Consider the following 26844-nt stretch of genomic DNA (forward strand, 5'->3'; position numbering starts at 1 on the left):
AACTCTTTAAGACCTTTATTAACAGATGCTTGCAGTTTGACTTGAAAAAATCAGGTGTATATTTCAATACAAATTAAAAATGAGGTTCTTAAAAATCTCAACTTGACCAGATATGAAACAATTTAAAAACTTTTAAAGGTATATTGAGAAAAAACAGGCTTTTAAAAAACGTGTTTATCATTTCCAAAAGGAGACTCTTTAGGTAAAAATAATAAAAACCCCATGCTGCATAGATAATGCAGATAGTTCGAGAAATGTGGTCAACAGCAAAAAGCAAGCACTTAAGGTCTTCAGTTCCAATTCTTCTGTTCATTTCTTATTGCTGGAATTTCATTTTCTTCTCTTCTTCATTTCTTACGTCTTTTCTTTGATGACTAAACTGTAAAAGAGAACAGAGAGGACGGTCAGGCAGCGGCAGGGCCACACAGCAGGGTGGCTATGGGGCTCTCAACTCACACCCTGCTGAACTTCCTCACACAAACCTCATCGGCTGCAGCGATTCAGCTGGAGTGCATCGGCGACAGAGCAAAAACCCAGCACAAAACCAGCACAAGGTGGTTTTGAACCCAAAAGGGGAGACAAGGGATCTGACTCAGTGGCAATCCTGCCTACAGCTCTTCCCTTGCCACCTCCTGGCTCTGTGGACGCAGCTCGGCTCTGCGCAGACCCCAACACCCGCTCCAGAGAGGCACGAGGATGCCTGAAGGGTTCGGAAGCTGTCAGAGAGGCAGATCTGCGCTTGGATCTGACAGGCGGCACAGAGGCTGTGAGCCACTCTCCAGACCACAGAAACCACAGCTCTGATTCCCCACTGTTCCCAACGGACATGAAGAGCAGCTGAGGTTCACCTTGGCTCTGCTCTGAATCCCAGGACATTAAGGATTCCTCCAGCTTGTGTTCACCACCAGGATGGTCCCCAGGATAATATACAAAGGTTCACATCAAGTTCACACGACACCACGGTGAGGCTTGAGGAGGCATCAGGTAACCCATCCACACAACAAAACCAGCAGCATCTCAGCCCTTGGAGAATGCATCCCTAAGCACTCGTAGCCAGGAGAGGGCAGCTGCTGACACCAAACTCCTTTCCATACCCAACGATTGCATTCCCTGCTCATCCCATTTGTGTGTGAACGTTCCTTGCCACCCAACCAGAGCCTACATGGACCTTTCCACGTGCCTGCCCTCTAGGCAAAGAAGGACACAATAGGAATGGGGCAGGAATGCTGGTGAGAGGGAATCCAGAGAAAAGAGGTAGAACAGATAAGGTGCGCGAAAAAAAGCAGAACAAGCAGCAAGAGTCGTAGCAATGAACAAATTCCCAAATTAGCAAAACTGTCCATCAGAAGAGAGCACTGACCAAGCACTAAGCCACCAGCCAGCTCACCCTACAACCCAATGCTCCAACACCAACCCTTCGGCAATTGTCCAGCAGCAAAGCTGCCACAGACACCCCAAATGCTTCATGGATTGTCTCTACCAGTTCTCCAGCACTTTGTTTGTTTAGGTAAGAAGCTGCCACTGAGACACTCCTGCAAATTCTGCATCAACTGTTTGAGACTAATGCTCAGAGGCCTTAGTGGTATCCGGATCTCCCCTGGGACTGAGTGACAGAAGCGGATGCCTACACAGAGGGAGTAGAACCCAGAAACCATTTCTCCCGGCTCCTTTCAAGTCCCCCACGCTGTGGGAATTACTGTTCCCAGGTGAGCAAAGCCTGCCATGAGTCTGAGCTACTGAGCACAGCTGAGGCCAAGACTAGCAGAGTTCTAGAGGCAGTGCCTTCATCAATGAAAACTAAAGCCTGTAACTAAGTCTTCCCAACTAACCAGCACACTCACAGCAAAGTCACACAGCTTGGTTCACAGTCTAGCGAGCATGCTCACAACTGCAGCAGTCGCACAGGAGCAATGGCAGACCCAACCTTTCAAGGCAAAAATTGAAGGAAAGTGTCAAAAGCCAAAAAGCCAGTCATGGGATCGCATCCCTGAGCACCTGCAAACACGCACCCGGATGATGGTAGAGATGGTAAGCCGGTATTTACTCAGCCCCGCCCTGCTCGGCCTCGGGAGCGGACGTGTTCTCAGCTGGTGGTTCGGCTGCCTTCGTCTCTTTGCCATCTTGTGGTTTAGGGTTCTCTGGGCGTCTGCGTCGGTAGTTAAAGTTACGGCGGTACCGACGTTGAGGAGGCTGCTGACTTTGAGTCTCATCCCCTTGGTTCTCTTTATCTTCTTCGTTCCCATCCTCTCTAGGCTGTCTTTGACGAGGAGGACCCCTGAAAGTCAAGCTGGGCTTTAACGATGCAGCATCTGACCATGGCCATGTTCTGCCTCTGTTGCCAGAGGGCAAGGTTAGAACATGGAACTGGGCTTGCAGCGTACCTGCGGAACCGTGGTCGATAGCCTCGATACATGTTCTGCCTGACGGGTCTGCCCTGGTCTCCTGCACCCTGGCTGTCAGCACCCTGGAATAGATAAGGCAACAGCCCCCTAAGCCACACACAAAGCCCAAAGGTGACAGTGGCCAAGCTGAGAGGCAGGCAGCTGCGAGGGGCTGCCAGGCTGAGCCTGAGGCACACAGTGTGATGTGCAGCGGTCCCAGAGCACCCTTAGCATCAGTGCTTCGTCCTATTAATCATATCAGAAGTTACACAGATATGAGCACGCTTTGTTTTAATCGCTGTAGCATTAAGACTTACAGTTTATCAACATCTGCCCCAATGTTTCATCTCATAGCCAAACCATACAAACCCCACTTTGACTGTCTCCTAAGAGCACCAAGAAGCTGAGTCCCACTTCCCTGCTCCAAACCCAGCATGCTCAGCACTGCGCTCCAAGCATTACCTCCACGATCTCTCCCTGCACGGGAGGGTTGGAATATTGTGGTCGACGCCCGTAGGGCCTACGCATATAGTAAGGTGGGTACCGCCGCCTGCGATAAGGACGGCGTTGCTGGGCTTGGCCTTCTGGTATGTTCTCTGCTCCCTCATTCTTCTCCCCACTCTCACTGTTCTGGTAGTTTTGCTGGTAGTTGCGTGGAGGACCCCTGCGACGTGGGTACCGTCTGTAATGGTTACGGTCTGCTGCGTATTTACTGCCTTGCACTGGAACTCCGCCAGGTCCTGTCACGTTGGCTGCCTCCGCGCCCTGAGGAACAGAGGCAGCGTTAGGCAGGAGAATGGTCGGCAACAAACCAGTTACAGCACAAAGTAATTTGGCGCTGAGCAAGGATTTACATCCACATTGTAAAGCAATGAGAAACCATTCATCTCCCAGGTGTCATCAGGCACCAAATCAAACCGCAGGCAGTAACCACACCAGAGCCTGCAGACCCAGTTCTCCGCACGTACTCCAGCACGGAGAATTGTGTTTACCTTCTCTCCCTCAACCACATCAAACTCCACGGTCTCTCCATCTCCTACACTGCGGAGGTACTTCCTGGGGTTATTCTTCTTTATGGCAGTCTGACAACAGAACAACGCACAGTTACATTTACAGCACAGAACATGCCTTAACATATGTGAGGACTTTTTTTTTTTAAAGATTGAGGGATTTGAGTATTTAGTATCCTGAAGACTTGTCTGCCTGACAAGCGGTTAAACCATGAAAATCCAGGAAGACATAAAATTTACCTGTATTGCCACAGTTCTGGCCTATCTGAAATGTGCAACAGCTTTACCATTGACTGGAAGCCTCTGTCAGTGCGCTGCCTGCTGGCTGGAAAACCAGTTTGAAAACAAACACCCCCCAAAACAAGCCCACCAGAGTGTTCTAAACTGGAGTTTTGGCACCGAACACCCCACAGTACTTAGGGGTTCCCTGCGTTTCCTACACCCACACACACACCTGCCCTGAAACGCCCAGATATACACTTCCAATTCCAGCCCCAACCCCTCCAGCACTACGCGCCAAGGGGCCTGTCCCAAGCTACAGGAACACAGCAACAGTCAGAAACCAAGAGATTCCTTTCTCGGATGTTTCCCACACCATCGCTTCAGCCAAAGCAGTCACTTCACCACAACTCCACTCTGGGTGCATGTGGCACTCCAGGGGTCAGCCCTTACAAAGCATCAGCCCCAGATGAGCCTTTGTGTCGCTGCCTGCACACCAAATGGCCTTACTGGAAAGCACTGACTTTTCTGTCCTGTTCAGCAGCTGATTAAACTTTTGACAGATGAGTTATTCAATATGCACCGCGCTGAGCCACGTTTCGCTTAACAATAACTCACAGCAATACAAGTGTAGAACTTTACAAAAAGTACAGAATGTGACTAGATTTTCTCCCCTAAATGGAACAAAATCTATGGAAAAACGCGGCCATGACCCTCAGGCCATAAAGCAGCAATATGGGGGAAAGACGGAAACCTTATGATGACAGCAGCCAAGTGCAACAGCTCTTCACGAGACCTAAGCTTGACAAAGGGGATGGGAAAGAGCACACACAGCCGCGACTCCTAAAACATGCCTGTTTCTTTCAGATCGGGTCCCTGAAACTGTATCATTGTGAAAATGATTACATTAAACCAGATCACTGCCAAACTGTGCTTCTAGAAACAGGTTACAGCAAGGCCTGAAACCCAGCATCAGCCAAGGTGACTCACAGGTCACCCTACTTGCTAACCAAGCAATCAAGTCCCAGCGCTTCCCTTCAGGGTAGGTATTCCTGCCTCGGCACACAAACACAGCGGAGCCACCTGGCCTTTCTCCACTGCCCAGTGTACAACAGCCGGTTATAAACAAATACCTCTACATTTTAATAGCACGTAATTGAGACACAGCATGAGCAAGAGAGATGGCAAATAAAACTCCAGTCAAAACACTTTCCAGGGGTTCCTTTTCCCTCCCACTCTTTATGACACCAGCAGTACATCCTTAACTCGAAACAAAAGGAACAACCCACAGACTCCTAAATGCCAGAAACAATCCACACTCCACTAAGAGCTCTCTGCGAGCTGCTTCACACAGGAGATCCCCAGACAGGGTAAAAACACCACCACTGATCACACAAGTGTAAAAGTCAGGCACAAGGGACTAAACCGAAGCCAACCTGCTCCCTGCTATGAGCTACAGGTGTGTTACGCAGCCTCACTGGCCCAGTTCCCAGCGGTTTACACACTCCCCAGAGATGATATTTAAGTGTACATCTCTGCTTAATTGAAAAAGTATCTATTAAAATGTTTGCAGGCTTCCACTGAAAGCCTGAAGCCATAAATTCCATAGAAGTTTTGCCTAAAATAAAAACCTTTCCTGGCGCTTCAGACCCATTGCTGCCCAATTAATTCCTTTTCATTTAACCTTATTTCCATATCCTTACTAACAACTACATGAATCCACAGGGCAATTTAACTGGACTTCAAACAGCTATCCCTGAGCCAACAGCGCGCACCTACAGGTGCCGTTCTCCTCACTGCCCATGAATCCCGTGTCCCAACAACAGACGTGTGCAGATATGCACAGCCCCCCGAGTACAAGCAGGCTCTGTTTGCAACCCAAGAGCGAGGAACAGCTGTTTGTGTTCCAGTGACAGCTCTTGGAAGGCGGGAGTCTCTTTCCCAACTTCAGTCCTACTCACATAGGCCACGCAGAGCACGTTTCAGAGAAGCAGCCCCTTACAGTGCCAAAGATCTCTTACCTGATGGACAAACACATCTTCCTTGGTGTCATTCCTGCAAAACAACAGGAAATTGAAAATCATGCATAAAATGCACAGGAAAATACAAATTCAGTTGTTTAGGGTGGGGACAAAAAAGAGAACTGTCAAGACAGCCAGGCTTCAATATGGCAGAGCTGGCCAGGAGCCCAGGTGAAACATCTTTCCTCCTGCTGCACCCTCGACCCACCCTCTGAGGGGTTTAGAGGAGGAGCCAGTTCCACAGCACGGGAGATCACAGACAGCACCACCTGAGCTTGGCGTGGCTTCTCCAGAGCTGTGTCATCTCTGCCTTGGCATTTCCTTCATTTAAGGAACAACCTCAAGAGCTGAGCAGGCAGCAGAGAGGGAACAGCTCAGGTTTCTCCCTTGCTCAAGTCTGTGTCGACAAGAATCCACGAGCATCTATCCTTCAGTGCGCCGACGGCAGTTTCCACAGGCACCACGTGGAGTGAAGCCCGACAGCCACAACACCAACCCCGTCAAATTCCTGTGCTGCAATTCAGAGGCTCCGCGCTGGTCTGAGTGCTGTGTGTGCCACTTGTGCCACTCCTAACAAACCCACAGCCACACATCCAGGCTTGCACGCTGCCAACCATACCTCGGCTGCACTGAGAGTGCCCTTGGTCTCTGGAACAGTGGCTTTTACTTCCTAGAATGGCTGGTTAAGGACGCAGCAAAGCAGGCTTGTGGGAAAGAGTGCTCAGAACTGGGGAGCTAACAGCATCAGGAATTCTCCTGGGCATTAAAGATAAAGCCAGGTTCCTCACCACTGGCTTTAGAATGTGATGATGACAACTAAGACTCTTCCAAAACCTCAACGCAACCTATGGCTGTTATGTCAGACAGCACCACTGAAAATAAAGCCACCTCATTTCCACATGGAATTGGTGCCTGCAAGCCCCAAGTCACTGGGAACAAGGGAGTCAGAAGGCAGGCAAGGCCAAGCCTCTGACCCACCTCCAGGGCCCCACGCCACAGCACCCAGAAGCTGCTGCAATGCCTGAGCTTTGCCCTTCACCACATGAGATATCTCACCAATGCTCCAAAAGCTGAAAACCTTTCCCAAGAGCCTCCATAAAAAATAAAAAAGCTCAGCCTGTTCCCTCACTCTCAACTGGAAACTGGTGGTAGGAACTGCTCATTATCATCGGTGCTTGGCAAGGGAGGACGCTCCGTGTTTTCCCAAGTTTGATTTTGGGCAACTGCGCCAGATACCTGTCCTTTAAGTCCTTCTGAAGATGCAGTTTCCATTTCAGGGGACATGGGCTGTTCAGACCAACTGACTCAGTGACACAGACACAGCTCGAGGGGCACATACGGGCAGGAAAAAAAACAGGTCAGTAGGGAAGCCCAGTGCCTGCCACGTGGTTCCTGACGGTGTCTTCCAGCAAGCGCCAAGCCTGCTGCCTTCTGGATGGTGGGACAGTAGGAGGGAATGCTTTCCCAAAGGAACCTTGACACGTTCAAGAGAAAATCCCATCCGAGGGCCTAACCAGTCTCATCCAAACAGCACACGATTCTCCCCCCAACACCTTTAACCTCCCAAATCAAAAAAGTCATCAGAGAAGCAGACCAAGCCACCACTGCCAAGGCCAGTGGAGCCAGTGACACAGAGCCAGCTTTCCACCTGCAGCTCCAGTTACAACACGTCCCAGGCTGCACATCTATTTAATATTCTGACAGCTGTGAGGAACCACTGACAGAGGCCCTGAACTCAAAACTGATATTTCAGATCAGAAATGCACTTTACACACTAATTGAGCACAGAGGATACCTGATGTTGATGTGCACCTACTCGAAGCTAAATCTTAGTTCCAGAGCTAACGTTAGTCTCAAGCAGACCCGGCTGAAGCAAAGACAAGCAAGGGCAGCAGCTCCTGCAAAGTTCCCCTTGTAGTGAGCCAGAGATTCCAGAGCTGAGGAAATGTCCTCCAGTTCTCAGGCTGCAGCTCTAATCTCTTGATAACATGAGATCACGCTGGGTTTCTCATTAATAATGGCAACCGCAGGGATTAAACAGCTGCCAAATTAATGACTGGGGAAGCCATTCAGATGTCTCAACTAGCTGCTCCCGCTTCCCTGTTTGACTCACATCACCGAGCGTTTCCACTGCAGAGGGAAACAGGAAAAAATCCTTCCCTAGAGGGAGTTTGCGGCCTATGACTTTATATACGTTTACAACAGCCTGAGACGCTAAAGCTTACAACTACTTGGCATCGAACATTAAGTCCTACATGGGAAAGACAAACTGGGCAGACACAGAGTCAAGTTGTTAAAGTTGCAGACAGAAAACCAGTGAAGGAGCTCAGCAGACATTTAAAACAGGGCCATAAGGTAACAGACTGCTAAAAAAATGCAGCATTTAAGGCAAACCTGAATAAAAGGCCCTAAAGAAGCACAAGTATCTCCAGTTGGAGCAGCATCCACGACCCCTCCTATGCCACACAGCCTCCCTGTGTGCCAGCTTCGGGTATTTACACAGCGCTGTGTGTTTGAATCCATCTTTTTAATCAATGGCTGTCACCAAACGAATTTTCCAGGCCCTTGTTTCCCAAGACCCCTCCACGTGCTCTGGTCTTGTGATAGAAATTAATTTTGCTGTGTTGAAATCATAGAATAGTACCATGGAATGGTTTAAGTTGGACGGGATCTCAAAGCCCATCCAGTTCCACCCTCTGCCATGGGCAGGGACACCTCCCACTGGATCAGGGGCTCCAAGCCCCATCCAACCTGGCCTTGAACACCTCCAGGGATGGGGCAGCCACCACTGCTCTGGGCAATCTGTTCCAGGGCCTCCCCACCCTCACAGCAAAGCATTTCTCGCCAAGATCTCACCTCAGTCTCCCCTCTTTCAGCTCAAACCGTTCCCCCCGTGCCCCGTCCACGCTAATCCCTCCCCTCCCCCCGGCCCTCGCTCACCTGTTGATGAAGCCGTACCCGTTCCTCACGTTGAACCATTTCACTGTGCCCAAAACCTTCGTTGCTGGGGGGGTGTGGGGGGAGGAGGAGGGAAGCGGCGCGGTCAGCGCGCACGTGGCGGGCGGCGCGCGCACAAAGGCCCCGCGCGGCGGACATCTTGCACCGCCCCACCCCCACCCGCGGGGCCCGGGGCGGGGGGGGGGAAGGAAAGTGGGGGGGGGGGGGGCGCGCGCGGGGAACGGCGGAGGGGAGGGGGGGGAGAGCAACGGGCGCGCGCACGCCGGAAGGGACGGGGGGCGGGGGGAGCAGCCCAATAGGCGCGCGCTGTGAGGAGGGGGGAGCGAGGAGCGCGCGCTGTGAGGCGGGGCGGGGGGGCGGAGAGCGCGCGGCAGGGGGAGTTGGGGTGGGAAATAGGCGCGCGCCGTGAGGGGGGGAGGAGGAGGGAGCGCGCGCCACAAGGTGGGGGGGAGGAGGAGGGAGCGCGCGCCGGGGGGGGGGGGGGAGCGGCGCTGTGAAGGGGCGGAGAAGGAGCGCGCGCCGTGTGTGTGGAGCGGGGGGGGGGGGGGGGGAGGAGAAGGAGCGAGCGCCAGGAAATGGGGCCCAACCGCCACCCCACTACCCCACGTTCCCCCTCTCACCGATGACCTTCTTGTCCCCGCCGGCGGGAGGCGACGCCGAGGCCAGGCCGCCGCTCCCGTTCCCGGCGCCGCCGTTAGGTTTGGAGTCGGCGGCGGCAGGGGCGGCGGCGGGGGCCGCGGCGGGGACGGGGGCGGCGGGCGGCTGGGTCTCGGCCTCGCTGCTCATGGTGCGGACGGTGGTGGTGACTGGCTGCGCGCCGCCTCCCGCGGGATGATGGTGACTGAGGCCGGGGGGGGGGGGCTGCTCCCTTCTCCGGGCTCGCTGAGCTCCGCTCTCCGCTCCCGATACCGATCGAACTGGCCACAATGGCGGCGCACACCGGCAGCCCACCTCGCGCGCCCCGCCCACGCTCCGCGCGATTGGCCGTGCGCTGCGTCCGTTAAACGGCCGCCGCTGCCATTGGCTGAACCCAGGACTGGCTCCGCCCCCTCGCCGCGCGCTCACTGGTCGCGCCCCGCGCCCGTTCAGCGCCGCGCGATCCCATTGGGTGAGCCCAGAGCTGGCCCCGCCCCCGGCGCGCGCCCACTTGCCCTCCCGCCCGCCGCTCCCCCCCCCGCGGCGCGCTCTCATTGGCCGCTCCGCGCGGCACCGCCCGCCCCCAGGCCCCGCCCCCGCGCGCTCATTGGGCAGCGCTGGCCCCGGCGGGGAAGCGCGCGAGGCCCCGTCCCCGCATCCAGGTCGGGAGCCCTCAGTGCAGCGGGGACGGGGAGCTGTGGGAGCCGGGCCAGAGCGGGGTACGGAGGTGATCCCGGGGCTGGAGCACCTCCCACCCGAGGCCAGGCTGAGAGAGTTGGGGTTGTTCAGCCTGGAGAAGAGAAGGCTGCAGGGAGACCTTAGAGCAGCTTCCAGGGCTGAAAGGGGCTCCAGGAAAGCTGGGGAGGGGCTCTGGATCAGGATTGCAGGGAGAGGATGAGGGAAAGGGTTTTCAGCTGAAAGAGTGGAGATGGAGATAAGATCTTTGGGAGAAATGTTTGCTGTTCAGGTGGGGAGGCCCTGGAACAGGTTGCCCGGAGAAGTCATTGATGCCCCATCCCTGGAGGTGTCCAAGGCCAGGCTGGATGGGGCTTGGAACCCCTGATCCAGTGGGATGTCCCTGCCCATGGCAGGGGGTGTAACTATATGGGCTTTAAAGTCCCTTCCAACTCCAACCATTCCATGATTCTATCAATCCATGAACTCACATCCATTTTAAAATAGGCAGAAATAAGGGAAAATGACACCCCTGATCGCAGCAAATCCCACCAAGATAATAAAGCAGGAAAATAAAAATAATCTTTTTTTTTCTTAAAATTAAAACTATTAAAATAATTTTCAAAGCCCGTTTCTTTGCTAACGGTGGTTTTAGCACCAAGAAATCCCTGTGGCATTGCTGCCCTCGGCACGACGCCTGCAGCTGCTCTGCATGCAGCGCAGCGTTTCTCACACCTCTGAGCTGTGACTGGTTGTGTTCCATGGTGTTTTTATCCATCTCCTTGTACCTCGTCAGGACCACTACTAACGTCTCTTTGAGCATCGTAGCTCTGATACCTCTGTAAATCCCCCCACTCCACTGACCATCCATCCATCCATCTATCCATCCTTATCACATGTGCCAGGCCAGGTGTCCTGTAGGGAAAACCAGCAGGAATGACCCAAAGAGCTTGAATATCGATATTTTAGTATTTTCTAATCCCAGTGACCTGAAGTAGCTGATGTTTAAGCTGCAAGAGGGGAGATTGAGATGAGATCTTAGGGAGAAATGTTTTGCTGTGAGGGTGGGGAGGCCCTGGCCCAGGTTGCCCAGAGCAGTGGGGGCTGCCCCATCCCTGGAGGGGTTCAAGGCCAGGTTGGATGGGGCTTGGAGCAACCTGATCCAGTGGAAGGTGTCCCTGCCTGTGGCAGGGGGTTGAACTGGATGGGCTTTGAAGTCCCTTCCAACCCAAAAGATTCTGTGATCTCTTGGGAATCTTGTTCTTAATCAGCCTTTCCCAGAGCATTCCATCCTTCCCTTCCCATTGGAGCTTCCCTGCCTTCCCCTGAGCTCCTCCACCCACCCAGGTGCTCTGCAAAGCCGGGTTTTTCATCTTGGCAGAGCCTTTAACAACCACCTCTCATCTCTTCATTGCCTCCATCACCTTACAGTGACTCAAAGAGAGCCAAGATTTCTGCTGGATCCTGCAGATCCAGATGCAAGATCCCTCTGGAGGGGAGGGATTGAGCCAGAGGAACAGGCTGGGGAGGTGGGGAGTTGAACAAGGGCATGGAGTTGGGGAACTGAACAAGTTCATGGAGTTGAACAAGGGCAAGGTCCTGCACCTGGGTCAGGGCAATCCCAGCACAAATCCAGAGTGGCCAGAGAATGGATTGGGAGCAGCCCTGAGGAGAAGGACTTGGGGTGCTGGAGGAGGAGCAGCTCAACATGAGCTGGCAAGGTGTGCTCACAGCCCAGAAACCATCTGGGCTGCCCCATCCCTGGAGGCCAGGTTGGATGGGGCTTTGTGCAACCTGATGCAGTGGGAGGTGTCCCTGCCTGTAGCACGGGAACTGGATGGGCTTTAAGATCCCTTCCAACCCAATCCATTTCATGATTCTGTGCTATCAACATTGGATGGTGCTCAGTAAGTCAACTAAAAGAAAAATCTTTTAATATAAATCTTTAAATAGAACAGCGAAGGGTGAGAGACTCCAGAGGGAGTTCTCTTTTCACAGGAAAGATCCCTCTGCAAAGTCTTTTTGAGGATGGAGAGGAAAGGGATGGTTGTTTTTCCTCCAACACTTGATATCCTGCAGGCACAAGCAGGTGAGATGCCTCAGGCCAGAGAGGAGGGAGCAGGAGTGTCCTCAGCAGCTCTACAATGCCAGGAACTGAGACCTGGAAATCCTGACAGCCAGAGACTGCTTCGAAGATTTTAAACAGCCATGAGCTAATGGAGCACACCAAAGCCTGTAGGATCCACCCTCCTGTCCATCAGCGCTAGGGACTGTGCCTCCCCATACCAGACACCTCTGCTGCCCACAGAAGGGTGGGATGCGTGTGATGAAGAACCTGCACATAACAGGATGGACTTCATCCCAACTCCTTTTCATTTACTCTGCTGGATGAGACAGCTCACGCTGTCACCCAGGCCCAGGAGGGGGGCTTCCTTGTCCCCCAGCAGGGAGGTGCGCTTGCAACCAGTTCTGGGAGAAGAAAGGCAGTTTTCCCATCCACCTGCAACCTCAGTGCGCTCTCTGTAACCACACAGCCCTGATTTCTACTCCTACAGCACAATCTTTCTCTGTTTCCCAGCCCAAGGCTCTCACACCCCTGCAGCACCCATGTGAATTCCTTGGACAGCCGTGGCACAAAACAGCCTGATGGCCTCACATCACAAGGTGCCAGGGGGATTTTACAAACCCTTGTTCACAACAGAACCATGGAATCACTCGGTTAGAAAAGACCTTTGAGATCATGGAGCCCAACTGTACCTGTCCACTACTAAACCAGATCCCTGAGCACCTCACCCACCCATCTTTTACGCCTCTCCAGGGATGGAGACTCCACCACTTCCCTGGGCAGCCTCTACCAGTGCTTGAAAACCTTTTCGGTGAAGATATGTTTCCCAATATCTAATCTAAACCTCCCCTGGTACAACTTGAGGCCATTCCCTTTCCTGTCACCTGTCACTTGGTAGAAGAGACCAACACCCACCTCTCTACCACCTCCTTTCAGGCAGTGATGAGGTCTCCCCTCAGCCTCCTCTTCTCCAGGCTAAACAAACGCAGGTCCCTCAGCTGCCTCTCATAATCCTTGGTCTCCAGACCCTTCCCTCACATCAGAGCTCAGGAAACACATGCAGGAAGTGTTTCAGCCATACCAGTGTCGAAGGGGAGATGTCATCGCTCTCTGCAGCTCCTGAAAAGGAGGCCGTGGTGAGATGGGTATTGGTCTCTTCTCCCAAGTAACGAGTGATGGGATGAGAGGAAACGGCCTCAAGTTGTGCCAGAGGAGGTTCAGATTGGTTATCAGGAAGAATTTCATTACTGACAGTGGTGAAGCCCTGGCAGAGGGCTCCCCCCAGAGCCCAGGGCAGTGGGGGAGTCTCCATCCCTGGAGGGGTTCAAAAACCGTGTGGCCGTGGCACATGGGGACCTGGTTTAGCAGGCATGGTGGGGTTGGGCTGACAGTTGGACTGGATGAACTTAGAGGGCTTTTCCAGCCTTAACGATCCTGATTCTTGTTCTGGAGATTCCCAAGAACCTCTCTGCCAGGCAGCCTTATTTACCGGCCATGCGGAGGAGCTGGTGGAGTGGGGCGCTGCCGCTCCTCACACCCCTTCTTTCCCATTTTGCAATGTCCTCAACACCATGTGCAGTTGATATCCGTACTGTGTTGGGAAATGGTTAAGTGAAAAAGGACATGATTCAATAGAAAAGCTTTGTGAGACACGTATTGTATAAATGGAAACTTTGTTAAACTCTGAGTGTGGATATGGACTAAAAGAACAAGAAGGCATGCAAGGAGGAATCTCTAAGAAGAAACTTCTGAAGGACAAGCGAATCTTTCCCAAAGGAACAGGATGGAGCACCGAGCCCAACTGCAACTGTAATTGTAACTGCAAGAAAATAAACGGAACTCGAAGTAGCAACATAGCAATAATGAATTAACAAGGGACAATGAATTAATAAAGAACAAATAGTTTTAGTAGCTAATCATGTATAAACTATAACAAAGCACAAAGCATCTATGTGCTATAACAAAGCACAAAGCATCTTTTGAATGTTAGGGTATATAATCCGGGCTGATTTTGAATAAAGTCGAAGCTTGCTTTATCACTCATATTGAGTCGACTGCTTGCTTCCCTCGCCCGTCGCAGTACTGAAACAGCCAGAGACAACGCCCGCTGCTGAGGGTGCTATAGCCCTTCCTGCCTGAAGAATCCGTTCCTAAGCACGTGAACTGACATGCACTGCACACGTATTAACAAAATTCTTTATTTACATTTCAAATCATATAAAAATCGATGTCAACTATTAAATAGCTTCAGGAGAATGTCTAAAGCACATGGGTCTGGCCTGCAGAGAGGACTGGGGCAGCGGGGGAACTGGCTGGAGCTGGAACTCTATGGAGCCAGCGCAGGCCTGACCACCGGGGAAGGAACACTGCAACGAAGAAGAAACGTTGGACAGTCATTCCCAACTCATCCCACAGCAGGACCGTGCGGGGACACTGGGTGCTGCTGCAGTGGTTTGACAGCGAAGGCTCCTTGCTGCACACACCAGCCCGGAGCAAAGAACCAGGAGTCCCTGCAGCTCGGTGCCAGGCGGCTGCATCCACCTCTGGCCTTAAAACCGACAGTGGCCACTTCTCCCGGCCAATCTGAAAGGATCCTGGCAGGTAACCGATTCAGCTGTCTAAAGCTGGGTGAGACAAACACTATTCTGCAGCCGAGAGGCAGACTTGTGCAGAAAGGTGCTTCCTTAAGGCCTGGCTGGGAAGGAAGCAACACAGCACCAGCCTTGTGCCTAGAAAGGAAAAGCTTCCAGTCTCCAGCTGGATGTTGGCCGCAGATCACGGACTCCAAATGGAGGTGATCAACAAGGAGGACAACCCTAAAGAGGACCTGGCCCGTCAGCATGGGGCTGTTGGCAGGGCTGTCCCTGTCAGCACAAGCCTGTACCTGGCACCAGGAAAAAGAGAGGATGGTTGCGCTCTCTGTTGTCACTTTGGCAAACAGGAGGAGCTCTCATGGGTTCAAAGCACTGCAGATTTGGAAGACTTTATTATGGAAGCAGGGATGTGTCTTTCTGGTCTATTCCAGATGTCTCTTCATTTAAAAGAAGGTAAAAAGTGGTGGGGATTTGCTTTTTTATTTTATAAAATTTATTTTATGCCTGACTCCTGCAATTTGAAACAGCAGCCAAGAGGCTCCTACAGCTGCTTTCTGTAGCCCGGGCTGTAGCCCAAGACACAGAAATCCAGACAGCTTCGTGTAAATGCTTGTGTTTTTTATGGTGAAGCAGGCAGACAAATGGAAACAGAAAACTGTGCGTTAACCTGAGCTCTATCTTGAGCCTCCTGGTTTAACAAAGCCTGGATAACAGTGAATGCTGGAAACGCCTCCCTTGGGATGAGGACATGGTGCCTTTCAGAGCTCAGGTAGGAATATACAGCACAGTAATTCCTTCGCCCTCCAGTGGTGGAAGCCCAGTGGCACAGAGGCTCCACGGAGGAGCTCTCCGCCTCCTTTTCTTTTCTTGATCCCTGCCTGCCCCCACACGCACCCTCTGCTTTCTGTAGCCATCGGAGAGCTCCTGGACCTGCTGGTCATAGCGAAGCAGCCGCTGCCCCACACTGCCAGAGCAATACCAGCTGGATTCTTGTTGCAGTTTCCTTTCACTCACTGCTTTCTCTCGCAGCCTAATGCCCTCCAAAGCTCAGCTCCCACAACCCCGTTTCCTTCTGACTGCGCCTGCAAAATCCCATCCCTCTGGCGCTGCCTTGGCTGCTCGTGTAGCTCAGGGGGAAGCCAGTTCAGGGAGTTGAGCTGGTAAAACACTAACCCTGTCAGAGAAACAGTTTCTGGTGTTTCCCTGAGCTGAGTCAGCTCTGCAGCCTCAAATGAATGAGAAAATAACTCGAGAGAAAATTAAGGAGCAGAGCAGCCCAGGGTTAATTGCACTGGGTGCCTGTGAAACAGAGACTTACCGCATTCATTTCACTGCTTTACATTTCCCCACATTGAGAGATCACAACCGGCAGCTTGGGTTTGTTATTCGGACCCGTAGGCACGTTCTGGGGACAAACAAATAAAACATGTTAAACCTCACGAAGACAAAGCAGAGCCAGTGAGCAAGACAGATGTGAAGGCTTGCTGAGAGGTGCCTGCGCTGTCAGGAACAGGGAGATCTAAACACGGCTCTGAGGAACACGGCAGCACTGACACACGTTAAGAGCAATGGACCTGACCAGTGAACTGTCTCTGCACAGAGGTTTGGGGTCCAGCCCAGGCCCCGCTCCTTTGAATGGAAGGAGAGGAACAGAGCAAACCCCGCAGAGCCCCTCGGAACAGCAGGCACCGCATCACTCGAGCCTGCTCTGCCTGAAATCTTTAATGTTATGAATTACAGCTGCAACAAGCAAAGCCATCTCATTTTTGTAGAGAAGGAGAATCCAGGTATGAGATGGTCACAAAGCAACCTTCACTCTGAACCCCTCGCTCTGCTGGACTCGCCTGCTTTCTCATCAGTCTCTCATTTTCTTTAACTTGCCCCTCGCTGCCGCAACACAGAAAGCACCGTGACCCTTCCACCAGTGCTTTTGGTGTAGAGAGAGAGCAACACACAGGTTCTATCACGCTGTCGAGCTCCTTGCACACCACCTTTTCTCAGCGCCCAACACTTCTCAGCTCTGTTTGTGCCCCACTGTTGAATTCACTGATGGCAGAGGCCCTCGTGGCCACCATTCCATGAGTGTGCCTTGAAGTCCTTGTTGGCCGTCTGGCAGAACACCCTGCTGTTGGTTAAACCTCCTCATTGCCCTGCCCTGACACCAAGCCACAACGCTGGGAGCAACCACCACCCTGAGCGTGTTTATCCTCAGCTTCTGAAAGCCCGTCAGAAGAGCAGTTTGATTTTCCTCATTAAACGCACAGATCGGGGATCAGCAAAGCCGATGATTCAGCAGCCACTAAGTAATCCCAGGCAGCGGCAGAGCCGTGATCCGCTTCACACTCCCGGCTGAGCTGCTGATGGAACAGCTTTTCAACTCAGCTCCCTGAACACTGCAAATAAAGCCACAAGGGTACAATCCCCGCTCACAGACTACGGCATGAGAACACAGCATTCCAAAGTCAATCTACCCAGCAGCCTTTGCCTCAACAGATTTCCTGCTATTTTATAACACTGACAACTGCTAATTCCAATTACCAGCACTGCTGTTCCCTGCCATCCTGTAAACAGCCAGCAAGAGAGCAAGGGATGACCCTCATTACTGCCCTATGTGACTTCCCAACATGGACATTCACAGAGAAACAGGCAAATTCAACTTACTTCAATTTTTCTCATCACCAGCAGCCCATCAACAATTTTACCTGGAATGAGAAAATTCATCCACTGAATCATGGAATGCTTTGGCTTGGAAGGGACCTCAAAGCCCACCCAGTTCCACCTCCTGCCATGGGCAGGGACACCTCCCACTGGATCAGGGGCTCCAAGCCCCATCCAACCTGGCCTTGAACACCTCCAGGGATGGGGCAGCCACCACTGCTCTGGGCAACCTGGGCCAGGGCCTCCCCACCCTCAGCATCAAAAATTTCTTCCCAAGATCTACTCTAAATCTTCCCCTGTCCAATTTAAAGCTTTTCTTCAACACGGACATATTTGCGTCTGTATGTGTCTTCAATATGGATGTTTTTTCCCCAACTCATCACACATTCAGGCATTTTTGTTCCTCCCGAACAGTCTTGTGCTGTGTGGAGCTACTGGGCACCCCAGGGTTCATTGCTGCTCTCTAAACTAATAAAGAAAAAAATCCCTCTTAGAACATCTCCTCGTTCAGAACAGATTAAATGTGTTTCTCAGTGCAGGGGCAGCACGTGTAGAAATGCAGGTTTTGAGGTTCCAGCTACAATTCAGCATGAACCACCTTGCTGTCAGCACAGCCTTTGTAAGGAGGTGAAAAAAACAGCAATGAATGATATCGGTGCTACTTGAGAATCAGAGGGAGCAGCAAGCAGGACAGCAGCTCAAAGGCTGGGCTTGATCCTACAGCTGGAGTGGCAGCACATGGAGTCAGCAGATAGGCTCTCACATAGTTACATTTGCACTTGGGGCACAACAACCCTGTGCAGTACTACAGTCTGGGGGAAGAGTGGTTGGAGAGCTGCACGGAGGAGAAGGACCTGGGGGGTAATGGCTGACAGTGACTAAGCATGACCAGGTGGTAAAGAAGGCCAATGGGATCTTCGCTTGTATCAGAAATGGTGTGTCCAGTAGGTTCAGGGAGGTTATTCTCCCTCTGTACTCGGCACTGGTGAGACCGCACCTTGAGTACTGTGTTCAGTTCTGGGCCCCTCACCACAAGAAGGATGTTGAGGCTCTGGAGCGTGTCCAGAGAAGAGCAACGAAGCTGCTGAGGGGCTGGAGAACGTCTGACGAGGAGCGGCTGAGAGAGCTGGGGGTGTTTAGCCTGGAGAAGAGGAGGCTGAGGGGAGACCTTATTGCTCTCTACAACTACCTGAAAGGAGGTTGTGGAGAGGAGGGAGCTGGGCTCTTCTCCCAAGGGACTGAGGACAGGACAAGAGGGAATGGCCTGAAGCTCCGCCAGGGGAGGTTCAGGCTGGATATCAGAAAAAAATTCTTCACGGAAAGAGTCATCGGGCACTGGAACAGCTGCCCAGGGAGGGAGTCGAGTCGCCTTCCCTGGAGGTGTATAAGGAACGGGTTGATGAAGTGCTTAGGGATAAGGTTTAAGGGAGTGTTAGGAATGGTTGGACTCGATGATACAGTGGGTCCTTTCCAACCTGGTGATTCTATGATTCTATAATTTAGAAATGCTCCTGAAAGCTCAGTTCTGCTTTCCGAAAGCAGAAAAGCACAGTGTCCCATCACACAGCTCTCTGTCCCATCTGTACCAGCACAAGGATATATATAGTGACGCACCAGCCAAGATTTGGACTAAAGCTAAGCTAGGAAAAGCGTTTTGTTCCAACACTGCTCCATCTCAGTCTCTGGCACCGAGGAGGAAGAACGAGCAGCCCATGGCTGTGGAGTGTCCACGGGCCAGGACGCCAGGGCCACTGCTGCGAGTACTCACCGAACACCACGTGTTTGCCATCCAACCAGTCGCATTTGGAGCACGTAATGAAGAACTGGCAGCCGTTGGTGCTGGGACCGCTGTTTGCCTGGGGGTTGAAATGGCAAAACAGAAAAAGCGTATGAATTAGGACTTCCGAAAACCGAAGGCAGATGTATCTCGCATAGGAAAGTGCAGCTGCTCAAGCCCCCGGCCTGGCTTATTTTTAGCTTAGGGCCACAGAAACCAGAGGAAGAATGATATACATCTGCAGGAGAGCGCTCAGCGCTGGACGTGGCACACCACCAGTCTGGTCGTGCCAGCGTGTGCAAAAGCCATGCCACCAACTTCTTATTATGCTTCTAGGAAGGCAGGTTCAGCACAAAAGCATGTTGAAATCCAGTCCTAAGAAAGGGCTGAAATCCTAGGCAAGGAGCACTCACTGCTGCAGGATTGTCCTGGGGAAAACTGAAAGCCAGGAACCAGGGAAGAAAAAAAAGCAGCTGATTTCTGCTCTTTGGAAGGTTTCTTCAGAATAAAACCCCAGCTGTCTGTGCTGATGATCAGAATGAGAAAGGTAAGGATCACACTGGCTCACAGGAACAGTGTCAGGCAGGTGTGGAATTTCATTCACACCCAAAGCAACACCCAGAGCACTTGTGCTCTCCAAGAAAACATATCTGTGACACTGAAGTCCACTGCAATTTTCAAAGCTCTTTTGACAACCAGCAGGTCCTGAAGCTGGTCACCACCAGCACAGGTTCCCTTCTCCCACACGGCACACATTTGCTGTGTCCTGACACCTCTTTCCGGGTCACATTTTGAACTGGATGAATAACAATCCAAACAGTGAATGCCCAAAACTAGTGGATTTAAGGGCAGGCCAGCTGTAAGAGCTGGGGAAGCAGCAGTCGAAGACAGGAATACTGAGGCTCCGTCTCTGCTTGTTTCCCCTGGCAAAAGTCAGGGCATTGTTCCTACCAGACAACGTGCAACGCTTACAGTTCTTCCTGAGGGGTGGAAGGGGGAGAAAAGGGGGGTGAAAGGGAAGAAAAGAGGGGGAAAGGGGGGGAAAAGGAGGGAAAAAGGGGGGAAAGGGGAGGGAAGGGGAGGAAAGGGGGGGAAAGGGGGTTAAGGGGAGGGAAGGGGAGGGAAGGGGGAAAAAGGGGGGAGGAAAAGGGAGGGGGAATGGGGGGGGAAAGGGTGGGGAAAAGGAGGGGGGAAGGGGGAGGAAAAGGTGGTGGGGGGAAAAGGACGCTGCAGGATCAGGACTGTTTCCCTACCCCTGAGCAGCTTCTGACCTACAGTTACAAAGCCAATCTTTCCGACCATGGATCCAATGGTGGAGTTGTCTGTGGTCCAGCAAATAATTTATACATTGAAGGAAAGGGCACAGAGGAAGCACCAAAAGCTTTCTGGTCTCACCATGTCATTATTTCACACTCACCATAGAGAGCAGCCCAGGCGCAGAGTGTTTCAGCTTGAAGTTTTCATCTGCGAAAGGGCCCCTGTAAATACTGGCGACCCCAGTGCCATCCCCCTGTGTGAGAGAGGTGCGCGGTAAGCCAAAGCGCCTGTTCTGCAGCAACTGCTACCAAACAATTCTATTTAAAGATCAAATGTAAAATCCCCAAGGCAAAGGGCACACTTCAGCTCAGCAAACACCCCCCAACGTCTGAGATTCTCCCCCTCTACTCATCTCTCATGAGACTCCACCTGGAGTCCTGTGTCCAGTTCTGGAATCCTCAGCACACGAAGGACATGGAGCTCTTGGAGTGAGTCCAGAGGAGGCCACAGAGATGATGCAAGGGCTGGAGCACCTCCGAGGTGCCAGGCTGAGAGAGTTGGGGTTGTCCAGCCTGGAGAAGGCTCCACGGAGACCTTAGAGCAACTTCCATACAGAAAGGGGCTCCAGTAAAGTGGGGAGGGATTTTTACATGGGCATGGAGTGATAGGATGAGAGGGAATGGCTTTGAATTGGAAGTGGGGAAGGTGTAGATAAGACCTTATGAAGAAATTCTTCATGCTGAGGGTGGGGAGGCCCTGACCCAGGTTGCCAGAACAGTTCTGGCTGCCCCACCCCTGGAGGTGTTCCAGGCCAGCTCGGATGTGGCTTGGAGCAACCTGGTCCAGTGGGAGGTGTCCCTGCCCATGGCAGGGAGTGGAACTGAATGGGCTTCGAGGTCCCTTCCAACTCAAACCATTCTGTGACTCACATCTGAGGAGGAACGACGACCGATTTCTAACTACCCAGCACGTTGTCTGCCATCCGTGTGCCGGCAGAAAGCCACAGGGATTGTACAGGTCGAGTCCAAGCCTCCCAGAGTGAGATGGAGGCTATGGAGTGGTATGGACCCACCTGAACTCACCAGCGAAAAGGCAGCGGACATAGAAATGGACTGGAGTGACAAGGAAAGCAGAAGTGGTTGGGAGGAAAAAGATGGCTGATGGTGCTTATTTCACCTTATTTTCTGCAACTTTACTAGAAACAGGGCGGCAACCTCTCTGTTCAGCACAGACAGTTGCTAAAATACGGAGTTTCTAGTTTCTGCTGTTTGTTCTAGCAAGTCAAGACACCTTCTGCTTTGCACAAGCCCTGGTGCTCGGACTGCAAGACACTCGGACATTAAAGCAGCACAGCCCTTTCCAGCAGCAGAGCTCAAGCTTTGGCTGCTCATAACTTTGCAGAACCCTGACGTGTGGCCCTCGTAAGGCAGGGAACCCGTGGGGCTGCAGAGACTCCTGTGTGATGCCAAAAGGACTCAGCGGGGATCTCACAACAGAATGGCCTTAACAGTGCAGTGAGGAACCCTTCATGGAGAGCTGGAGGATCAATGCAAGCGGATAGCTCTGGCACAGCTGGTTACATTTACTATTAGAATCACAGAATTGCTAGGTTGGAAAAGACCTTTGAGATCATAGAGTGCAACTGTACCTGTCCACTACTAAACCAGATCCCTGAGCACCTCATCTACCTGTCTTTTAAAGCCCTCCAGGGTTGGGGACTCCACCACCTCTCTGGGCAGCCCCTGACAGTGCCCGAGAACTCTTTCGGTGAAGTTTTTCCTGATGTCCAATCTAAGCCTCCCCTGGCACACCTTGAGGTCACTTCCTCTCACCCTACCGCCTGTCACTTGGGAGAAGAAACCAGCATCCACTTCACCACAACTTCCTTTCCAGGAGCTACAGAGAGCAATGAGGTCTCCCCTCAGCCTCCTCTCCTCCAGGCTAAGCAGCCCCAGGTTCCTCACAAGACTTGTTCTCCAGCCCTTTAACCAGCTTTGCTGTTCTTCTCATTCTGACAGTAATACTTCTCTATTCTTACAGAAATCTCCCTTTCTATGTTGATTTTCCTTTTCTTGGTCGCTTCAGCCCCATTTTTTCTGCCTTGCTGCAACTTCTTTCCTTTCATGGCCTTTCTACTTAACACACGTGTTCTTTATTGGGCCAAACTTAACCAGCCACTATACTACGTGCAGCTCCACACCTTTTGCTCTGCTCGCCCAGCCCCTGCTCCCCGTGGTTTATTCACACTGCCAGCTCCAGGCTGGAACAGATGTTCTGCCTCAATGGCCAGTGTGACTGCTCTTGCTCCACAAGTGGCTTTGTAACAAGTGTAATCTATAAATTACAAACACGGGTGCAATCTGTAACCCTTGTTGAGCTCTGGAGGAAGTCATAAAGCCCACCAAGATATCTGAGCAGCATCACAATTAGCAGCTCCCTAAACCCCAGTGTGCTGAGCCACTTGCCACACAGTCTGTTCTCTTCGTGACTTTCACACAACGAAGTTTTATACATTTTGCATTAAAAAAAGCTTTATCACCCTCCTCCTATTTTGAAAAACATCCAGAAATTAAATGATTTTACTGAGTCCTTGGACAGTGAAGAGACCCTGTGTTCCTGTAGCCATCCAGACTAGAGGCTCATCCTCTAGGTCAGAGTATGACCAGCCCTGCAGTCACAAAGCTTTTTCTATTCTGAGACAATTCACTACCAACAAAGTTAGCTTGGTTTAAACTCCCGCCTGCATGAGATACTCGGTTCTGCGCTGGAGGCCTCTCTCCACATTTGCAGGGCTTCTTGTCCGGGAGAACAGGAAAAAAGGGAAGAAAAACAGGGTGGAACAAATCCCTGCAAGTCTGAGAGGGCTCTGGCTGTGCTGCCATGCTTTTAGAGAAAATACTTTGGGAAGGAGCAGGAATGTTTGCCCGAGACTCCATGTCTGTTTCCAAGTACCTTGTAGGTGGCAGCAATGCTACAAGGAACCTCCAGCTACTACTGGGTACCTCGAAAATGATCCCATAAATCACAGAACCATGGAATGGTGTGGGTTGGAATGGACCTCAAAACCCACCCACTTCCAAAACCCCGCCATGGGCAGGGACACCTCCTACTGGATCAGGTTGCTCCAAGCCCCATCCAACCTGGCCTTGAACACCTCCAGGGATGGGGCAGCCAGGACTTCTCTGGGGAGCCTGGGCCAAGGCCTCTCCACCCTTATCATGAAGAATTTCTTCCTAAGATCTCATTTCAATCTTCCCCCTTCCAATCTAAAGCTACTCTCCCACATCCTATCACTCCAGGCCCATGAAAAAAGCTTCTCCTCAGCTTCCCTGGAGCCCTTTCACTACCGGAAACTGCTCTAAGGTCTCCCTGCAGCCTTCTCTTCTCCAGGCTGAACAACCCCAACTCTCTCACCCCAGCCTTGTACAGGAGGTGCTCCAGCCCTCTGATCATCTCCATGGCCTCCTCTGGACTCACTCCAAGAGCTCCATGTTCTTCCTGTGCTGAGAACTCCAGAACTGGATGCAGGGCTCCAGGTGGGGTCTCACCAGAGTGGAGCAGAGAGACAGAATCCCCTCCCTCCCTGCTGGTCCCACTGCTTTGGATGCAGCCCAGGACACGGTTGGTTTCTGGGCTGTGAGCTCACGTTGCTGGCTCATGTTGAGCTTCTCCCACCCCAGCATCCCAAGCCCTTCTCCTTAAGACTTGGAAACAGTCGCACATTGCACCATGTAGGAGAAGCACAAAAGGAATACAGAAATACGTACGTTTACAAAGTCACCTCCTTGGATCATGAAATCCTTTATCACCCTAAAGAAGCAAAACAATGCTTAGTTCTCAGGAAGTAAATGCCTCTATAAGCTCCAAGTGTGACAACAAGTTGCTCTGTCCCGCAGCACAGCAGCGGTTACCAGGGGCCAGGACTGGTGCAGTCCAAAACCTACAATAAATATGAAGGGTTGGGTTCTCTCACATAATTTGGGACCCACTGCTGTTCGAGCAGAGACAGGCGTTAGGTGACAGACACCAGGAAATGATTTCCCACCCAGCACACCAGGAACAGGGAATCCCTCACAGGGACCCCGGTGTATGCAGCACGCAGCTGAGAACCCCCCAAATCCACAGAGGACGAGATCAGCCATGAGCTACGAATGCCTCCAGAGCATTAACGCTTCCGAGGCCGGCCTCAAAACCACACCTGGAACTGCTGCTTAACAGCCTCAACAAAAGCAGAGTTACCTGTGGAAAGTGCTTCCTTTGTAACCAATGGGGACACCATCTTTCCTGCAAGGGAATGGAAAGGAAAATCATCGGATCATGGAATGGGTTGGAAGGGACCTCAAAGCCTGTCCAGTTCCACCCCCTGCCACGGACAGGGACACCTCCCACTAGACCAGGAGCATTTAGGGGTTTCCCGGGGTGTCTGGTGCAGCAGGAGGGGGTCATAGGGACCTCAGAGTGGGGGGTGTGGCAGGAGGGGCACTTGAGGGTCGCTGGGGTGTCCAGTGTGGCAGGAAAAGAGGGTGGGGGGACCCCAGGGTGTCTGCTGCAGCAGGTGGGAGGGTTGGGGGGGGCACAGGGTGGGGGGCGTAGCAGAAGGGGGGGAACTGGGGGTCCCTGGGGTGTGCAGTGAGACAGGAGTGGGGTTTGGCAGTCTCCAAGGGGTCTGGTGCAAAAGGAGTGGTTCCCTATGGTGGGAGTGCAGCAGGACAGGGGGTGGGGGTCCCCAGGGTGGAGTTTGTGGCACGACAGGGGGCTTAGGGATCCCCAGAGTGGGGTTTGCGGCAGAACTGGGGGGTTGGGGGTCTGCCGGCTCTGTGCCCAGCTGAGCCCAGGGCCATTTCCCCAGAGCAGAGCTCTGTAACTCTTGTCTTGTAACGTGACCGTGAGAACCCCACCCCCAGAGTCCCCCTCCTCTGCGCAGGCTACAGAAAAGGTCACTGTAACCCACTCACCTGAATTCACCCGTGCAAAACTGCCTGGGAAACAAAAAAGAGGAGAGCGTGAGCCACATATGACATGTGAGGAGCCAGAGGGCTGTATTCAGCCAACACACATGGACTCAGTGCAAGAATTCCCTTCCTTCCCCCTGGGAAGCGGGAACTGGCAGTACCTGCTCCCACTCCCTTTGTGGAGCAGATCTCTGCCCCTCCTGCAACTGAGCAGGGCAGGCAGGAAACACGGAGTTCGGGAGAGACGGTGAATGTGGAGCAGATACCATGTGTCACAGGGACCAGGGAATGTCCACATCTCCTGCAGGAATGGGATGCCCAAGCAGAGCACCCTTCAGTGGGCACCAGGGAATGGGGAGGCGAGGAGGCCTCGACCAGAGGGAGCAGAAAGCAACGGGAGTCATGGAATGGTTTGGGTTGGAAGGGACCTCAAAGCCCACCCAGTTCCATCACCTGCCATAGGCAGGGACACCTCCCACTGGATCAGGGGGCATCAAATCTCATTCAACCTGGCCTTGAACACCTCCAGGGATGGGGCAGCCAGGACTGCTCTGGGCAGCCTGGGCCAGGGCCTCCCTGCCCTCCTTGTGAAGAATTTCTTCCTAAGGTCTTAGCTCTCCCTTCCACTCTAATACCCTTCCTCCTCGCCCCATCCCTGTACTCCCTGATCAAGAGCCCCTCCCCAGCTTTCTTGCAATGCCGGCTGCTCCGTACCTGAAGTTCTCGGCCGTTTTGGGAACAACGTCAGCAAAAAGCTCGATTTTCATGCGGCCGACCTCCTGCGGGCAGCGCAGCCCCTCAGCTGCTGGGCCCCCACCCTGGGGACCCCTCCTCTCCCCCCCGGGGACCCCAAGCCCCTTCCTCTCCCCCTGGGGACCCCAAACTTCCTCCTCCTCCCCCCAGGCCCCAAACCCCCTTCTCCATCCCTGGGGACGCCAAATCTCCTCCTCCTGCCTCGGGACTCCAAACCTCCTTCTCCCCCGGGGACCCAAAACCCCCTCTCCCCTGGGATCCCAAACCCCATCCTCCTTGCATCCAGGACCCCAAACCCCCTCCTCCTGCCCCAGGATCCCAAATCCCCTCCTGCTCCTCCTCCCTGGGACCCCAAACCCCCTCTCCTCTGGGATCCCAAACCCCCTCCTCCTTTCCCGGGACCCCAAACCCCACCCTCTTCCCCCTCCGGGACCCCAAACCCCCTCCTCCTGCCCCAGGATCCCAAATCCCCTCCTGCTCCTCCTCCCCGGGACCCCAAACCCCCGGTCTCGGTCTGGTCCCCACACCTGCCCGCCGATGGTGACATCGAAGAAGACCACAGGGTTGTTGGGGTTCGCCGCCAGCACCGCCATCGCGGCCTCCTCGAACCGGAACCGGAAGTGGAAGGACGGAAGTGGCGGGACCGGAAGCGCGGCGTCCAGGACCCATGGCTGCCCTCCCTGCCATCCCTCTCCCTTTCATCCCTCTCCTTTTCATCCCTCACCCTTTGATTCCTTTCCCTCCATCCTTCTCTCTCTATCCCTCTCGATTTCATCCCTCTCCCTCTATCCCTCTCCCTCTATCTCTGTCCTTTTTGTCCCTCTCCCTTTCATCCCTCTCCTTTTCATCCCTCACCCTTTCATCCCTTTCCCTCCATCCCTCTCCCTT

The 26844-nt window shown here is 52.9% G+C and overlaps 2 protein-coding genes across 5 annotated transcripts; both read right to left on the reverse strand.

Annotated features, from left to right (window-relative positions):
• YBX1 (Y-box binding protein 1) lies at window positions 1–9505 on the reverse strand. 2 transcript variants are annotated; one of them, XM_054085973.1, is made up of 8 exons: window positions 9210–9505; window positions 8572–8635; window positions 5632–5665; window positions 3374–3463; window positions 2844–3146; window positions 2382–2464; window positions 2010–2287; window positions 1–379 (listed from the first exon to the last, which is right to left on the reverse strand). In XM_054085973.1, exons 1-7 carry the CDS (start codon window positions 9373–9375, stop codon window positions 2041–2043), a joined length of 987 nt encoding a protein of 328 aa, XP_053941948.1. In that variant the 5' UTR covers window positions 9376–9505; the 3' UTR covers window positions 1–379; window positions 2010–2040. The 2 variants fall into 2 exon arrangements, with proteins under 2 accessions (XP_053941948.1, XP_053941949.1); XM_054085974.1 differs by having other exon boundaries at window positions 2010–2275; window positions 9210–9503.
• Window positions 9506–11864: 2359 nt separating this feature from the next.
• Window positions 11865–26571, reverse strand: PPIH (peptidylprolyl isomerase H). 3 transcript variants are annotated; one of them, XM_054086075.1, is made up of 10 exons: window positions 26484–26571; window positions 25918–25982; window positions 25207–25230; window positions 24491–24535; window positions 24019–24061; window positions 20412–20504; window positions 18986–19073; window positions 17221–17261; window positions 15878–15964; window positions 11865–13784 (listed from the first exon to the last, which is right to left on the reverse strand). In XM_054086075.1, the coding sequence occupies exons 1-9, from the start codon at window positions 26547–26549 to the stop codon at window positions 15896–15898; spliced, it is 534 nt and encodes a 177-aa protein (XP_053942050.1). In that variant the 5' UTR covers window positions 26550–26571; the 3' UTR covers window positions 11865–13784; window positions 15878–15895. The 3 variants fall into 3 exon arrangements, with proteins under 3 accessions (XP_053942050.1, XP_053942049.1, XP_053942051.1); XM_054086074.1 differs by lacking the exon at window positions 11865–13784 and adding an exon at window positions 14148–14331; XM_054086076.1 differs by lacking the exons at window positions 11865–13784; window positions 25918–25982 and adding an exon at window positions 14148–14331 and having other exon boundaries at window positions 26484–26569.
• Window positions 26572–26844: the final 273 nt, after the last annotated feature.

The sequence above is a fragment of the Cuculus canorus genome, chromosome 21 (assembly GCF_017976375.1).
Source record: "Cuculus canorus isolate bCucCan1 chromosome 21, bCucCan1.pri, whole genome shotgun sequence".
In the NCBI taxonomy this organism is placed as follows: Eukaryota; Metazoa; Chordata; class Aves; order Cuculiformes; family Cuculidae; genus Cuculus; species Cuculus canorus.

What these genes read in the sequence shown, in the direction of transcription:
- YBX1 (XM_054085973.1), bottom strand. Translation starts at nt 9,375, where the DNA reads ATGAGCAGCGAGGCCGAGACCCAGCCGCCCGCCGCCCCCGTCCCCGCC. An exon ending in TGCAGGGAGAGATCGTGGAG is followed by an intron (nt 2,465 to 2,843) that starts GTAATGCTTGGA and finishes TATCTATTCCAG; the next exon opens with GGTGCTGACAGCCAGGGTGC. An exon ending in TATCGACCACGGTTCCGCAG is followed by an intron (nt 2,288 to 2,381) that starts GTACGCTGCAAG and finishes GTTAAAGCCCAG; the next exon opens with CTTGACTTTCAGGGGTCCTC.
- PPIH (XM_054086075.1), bottom strand. Translation starts at nt 26,549, where the DNA reads ATGGCGGTGCTGGCGGCGAACCCCAACAACCCTGTGGTCTTCTTCGAT. An exon ending in AAAGGAAGCACTTTCCACAG is followed by an intron (nt 24,062 to 24,490) that starts GTAACTCTGCTT and finishes TTGCTTCTTTAG; the next exon opens with GGTGATAAAGGATTTCATGA. An exon ending in AAGGAGGTGACTTTGTAAAC is followed by an intron (nt 20,505 to 24,018) that starts GTACGTATTTCT and finishes TCTCTCACACAG; the next exon opens with GGGGATGGCACTGGGGTCGC.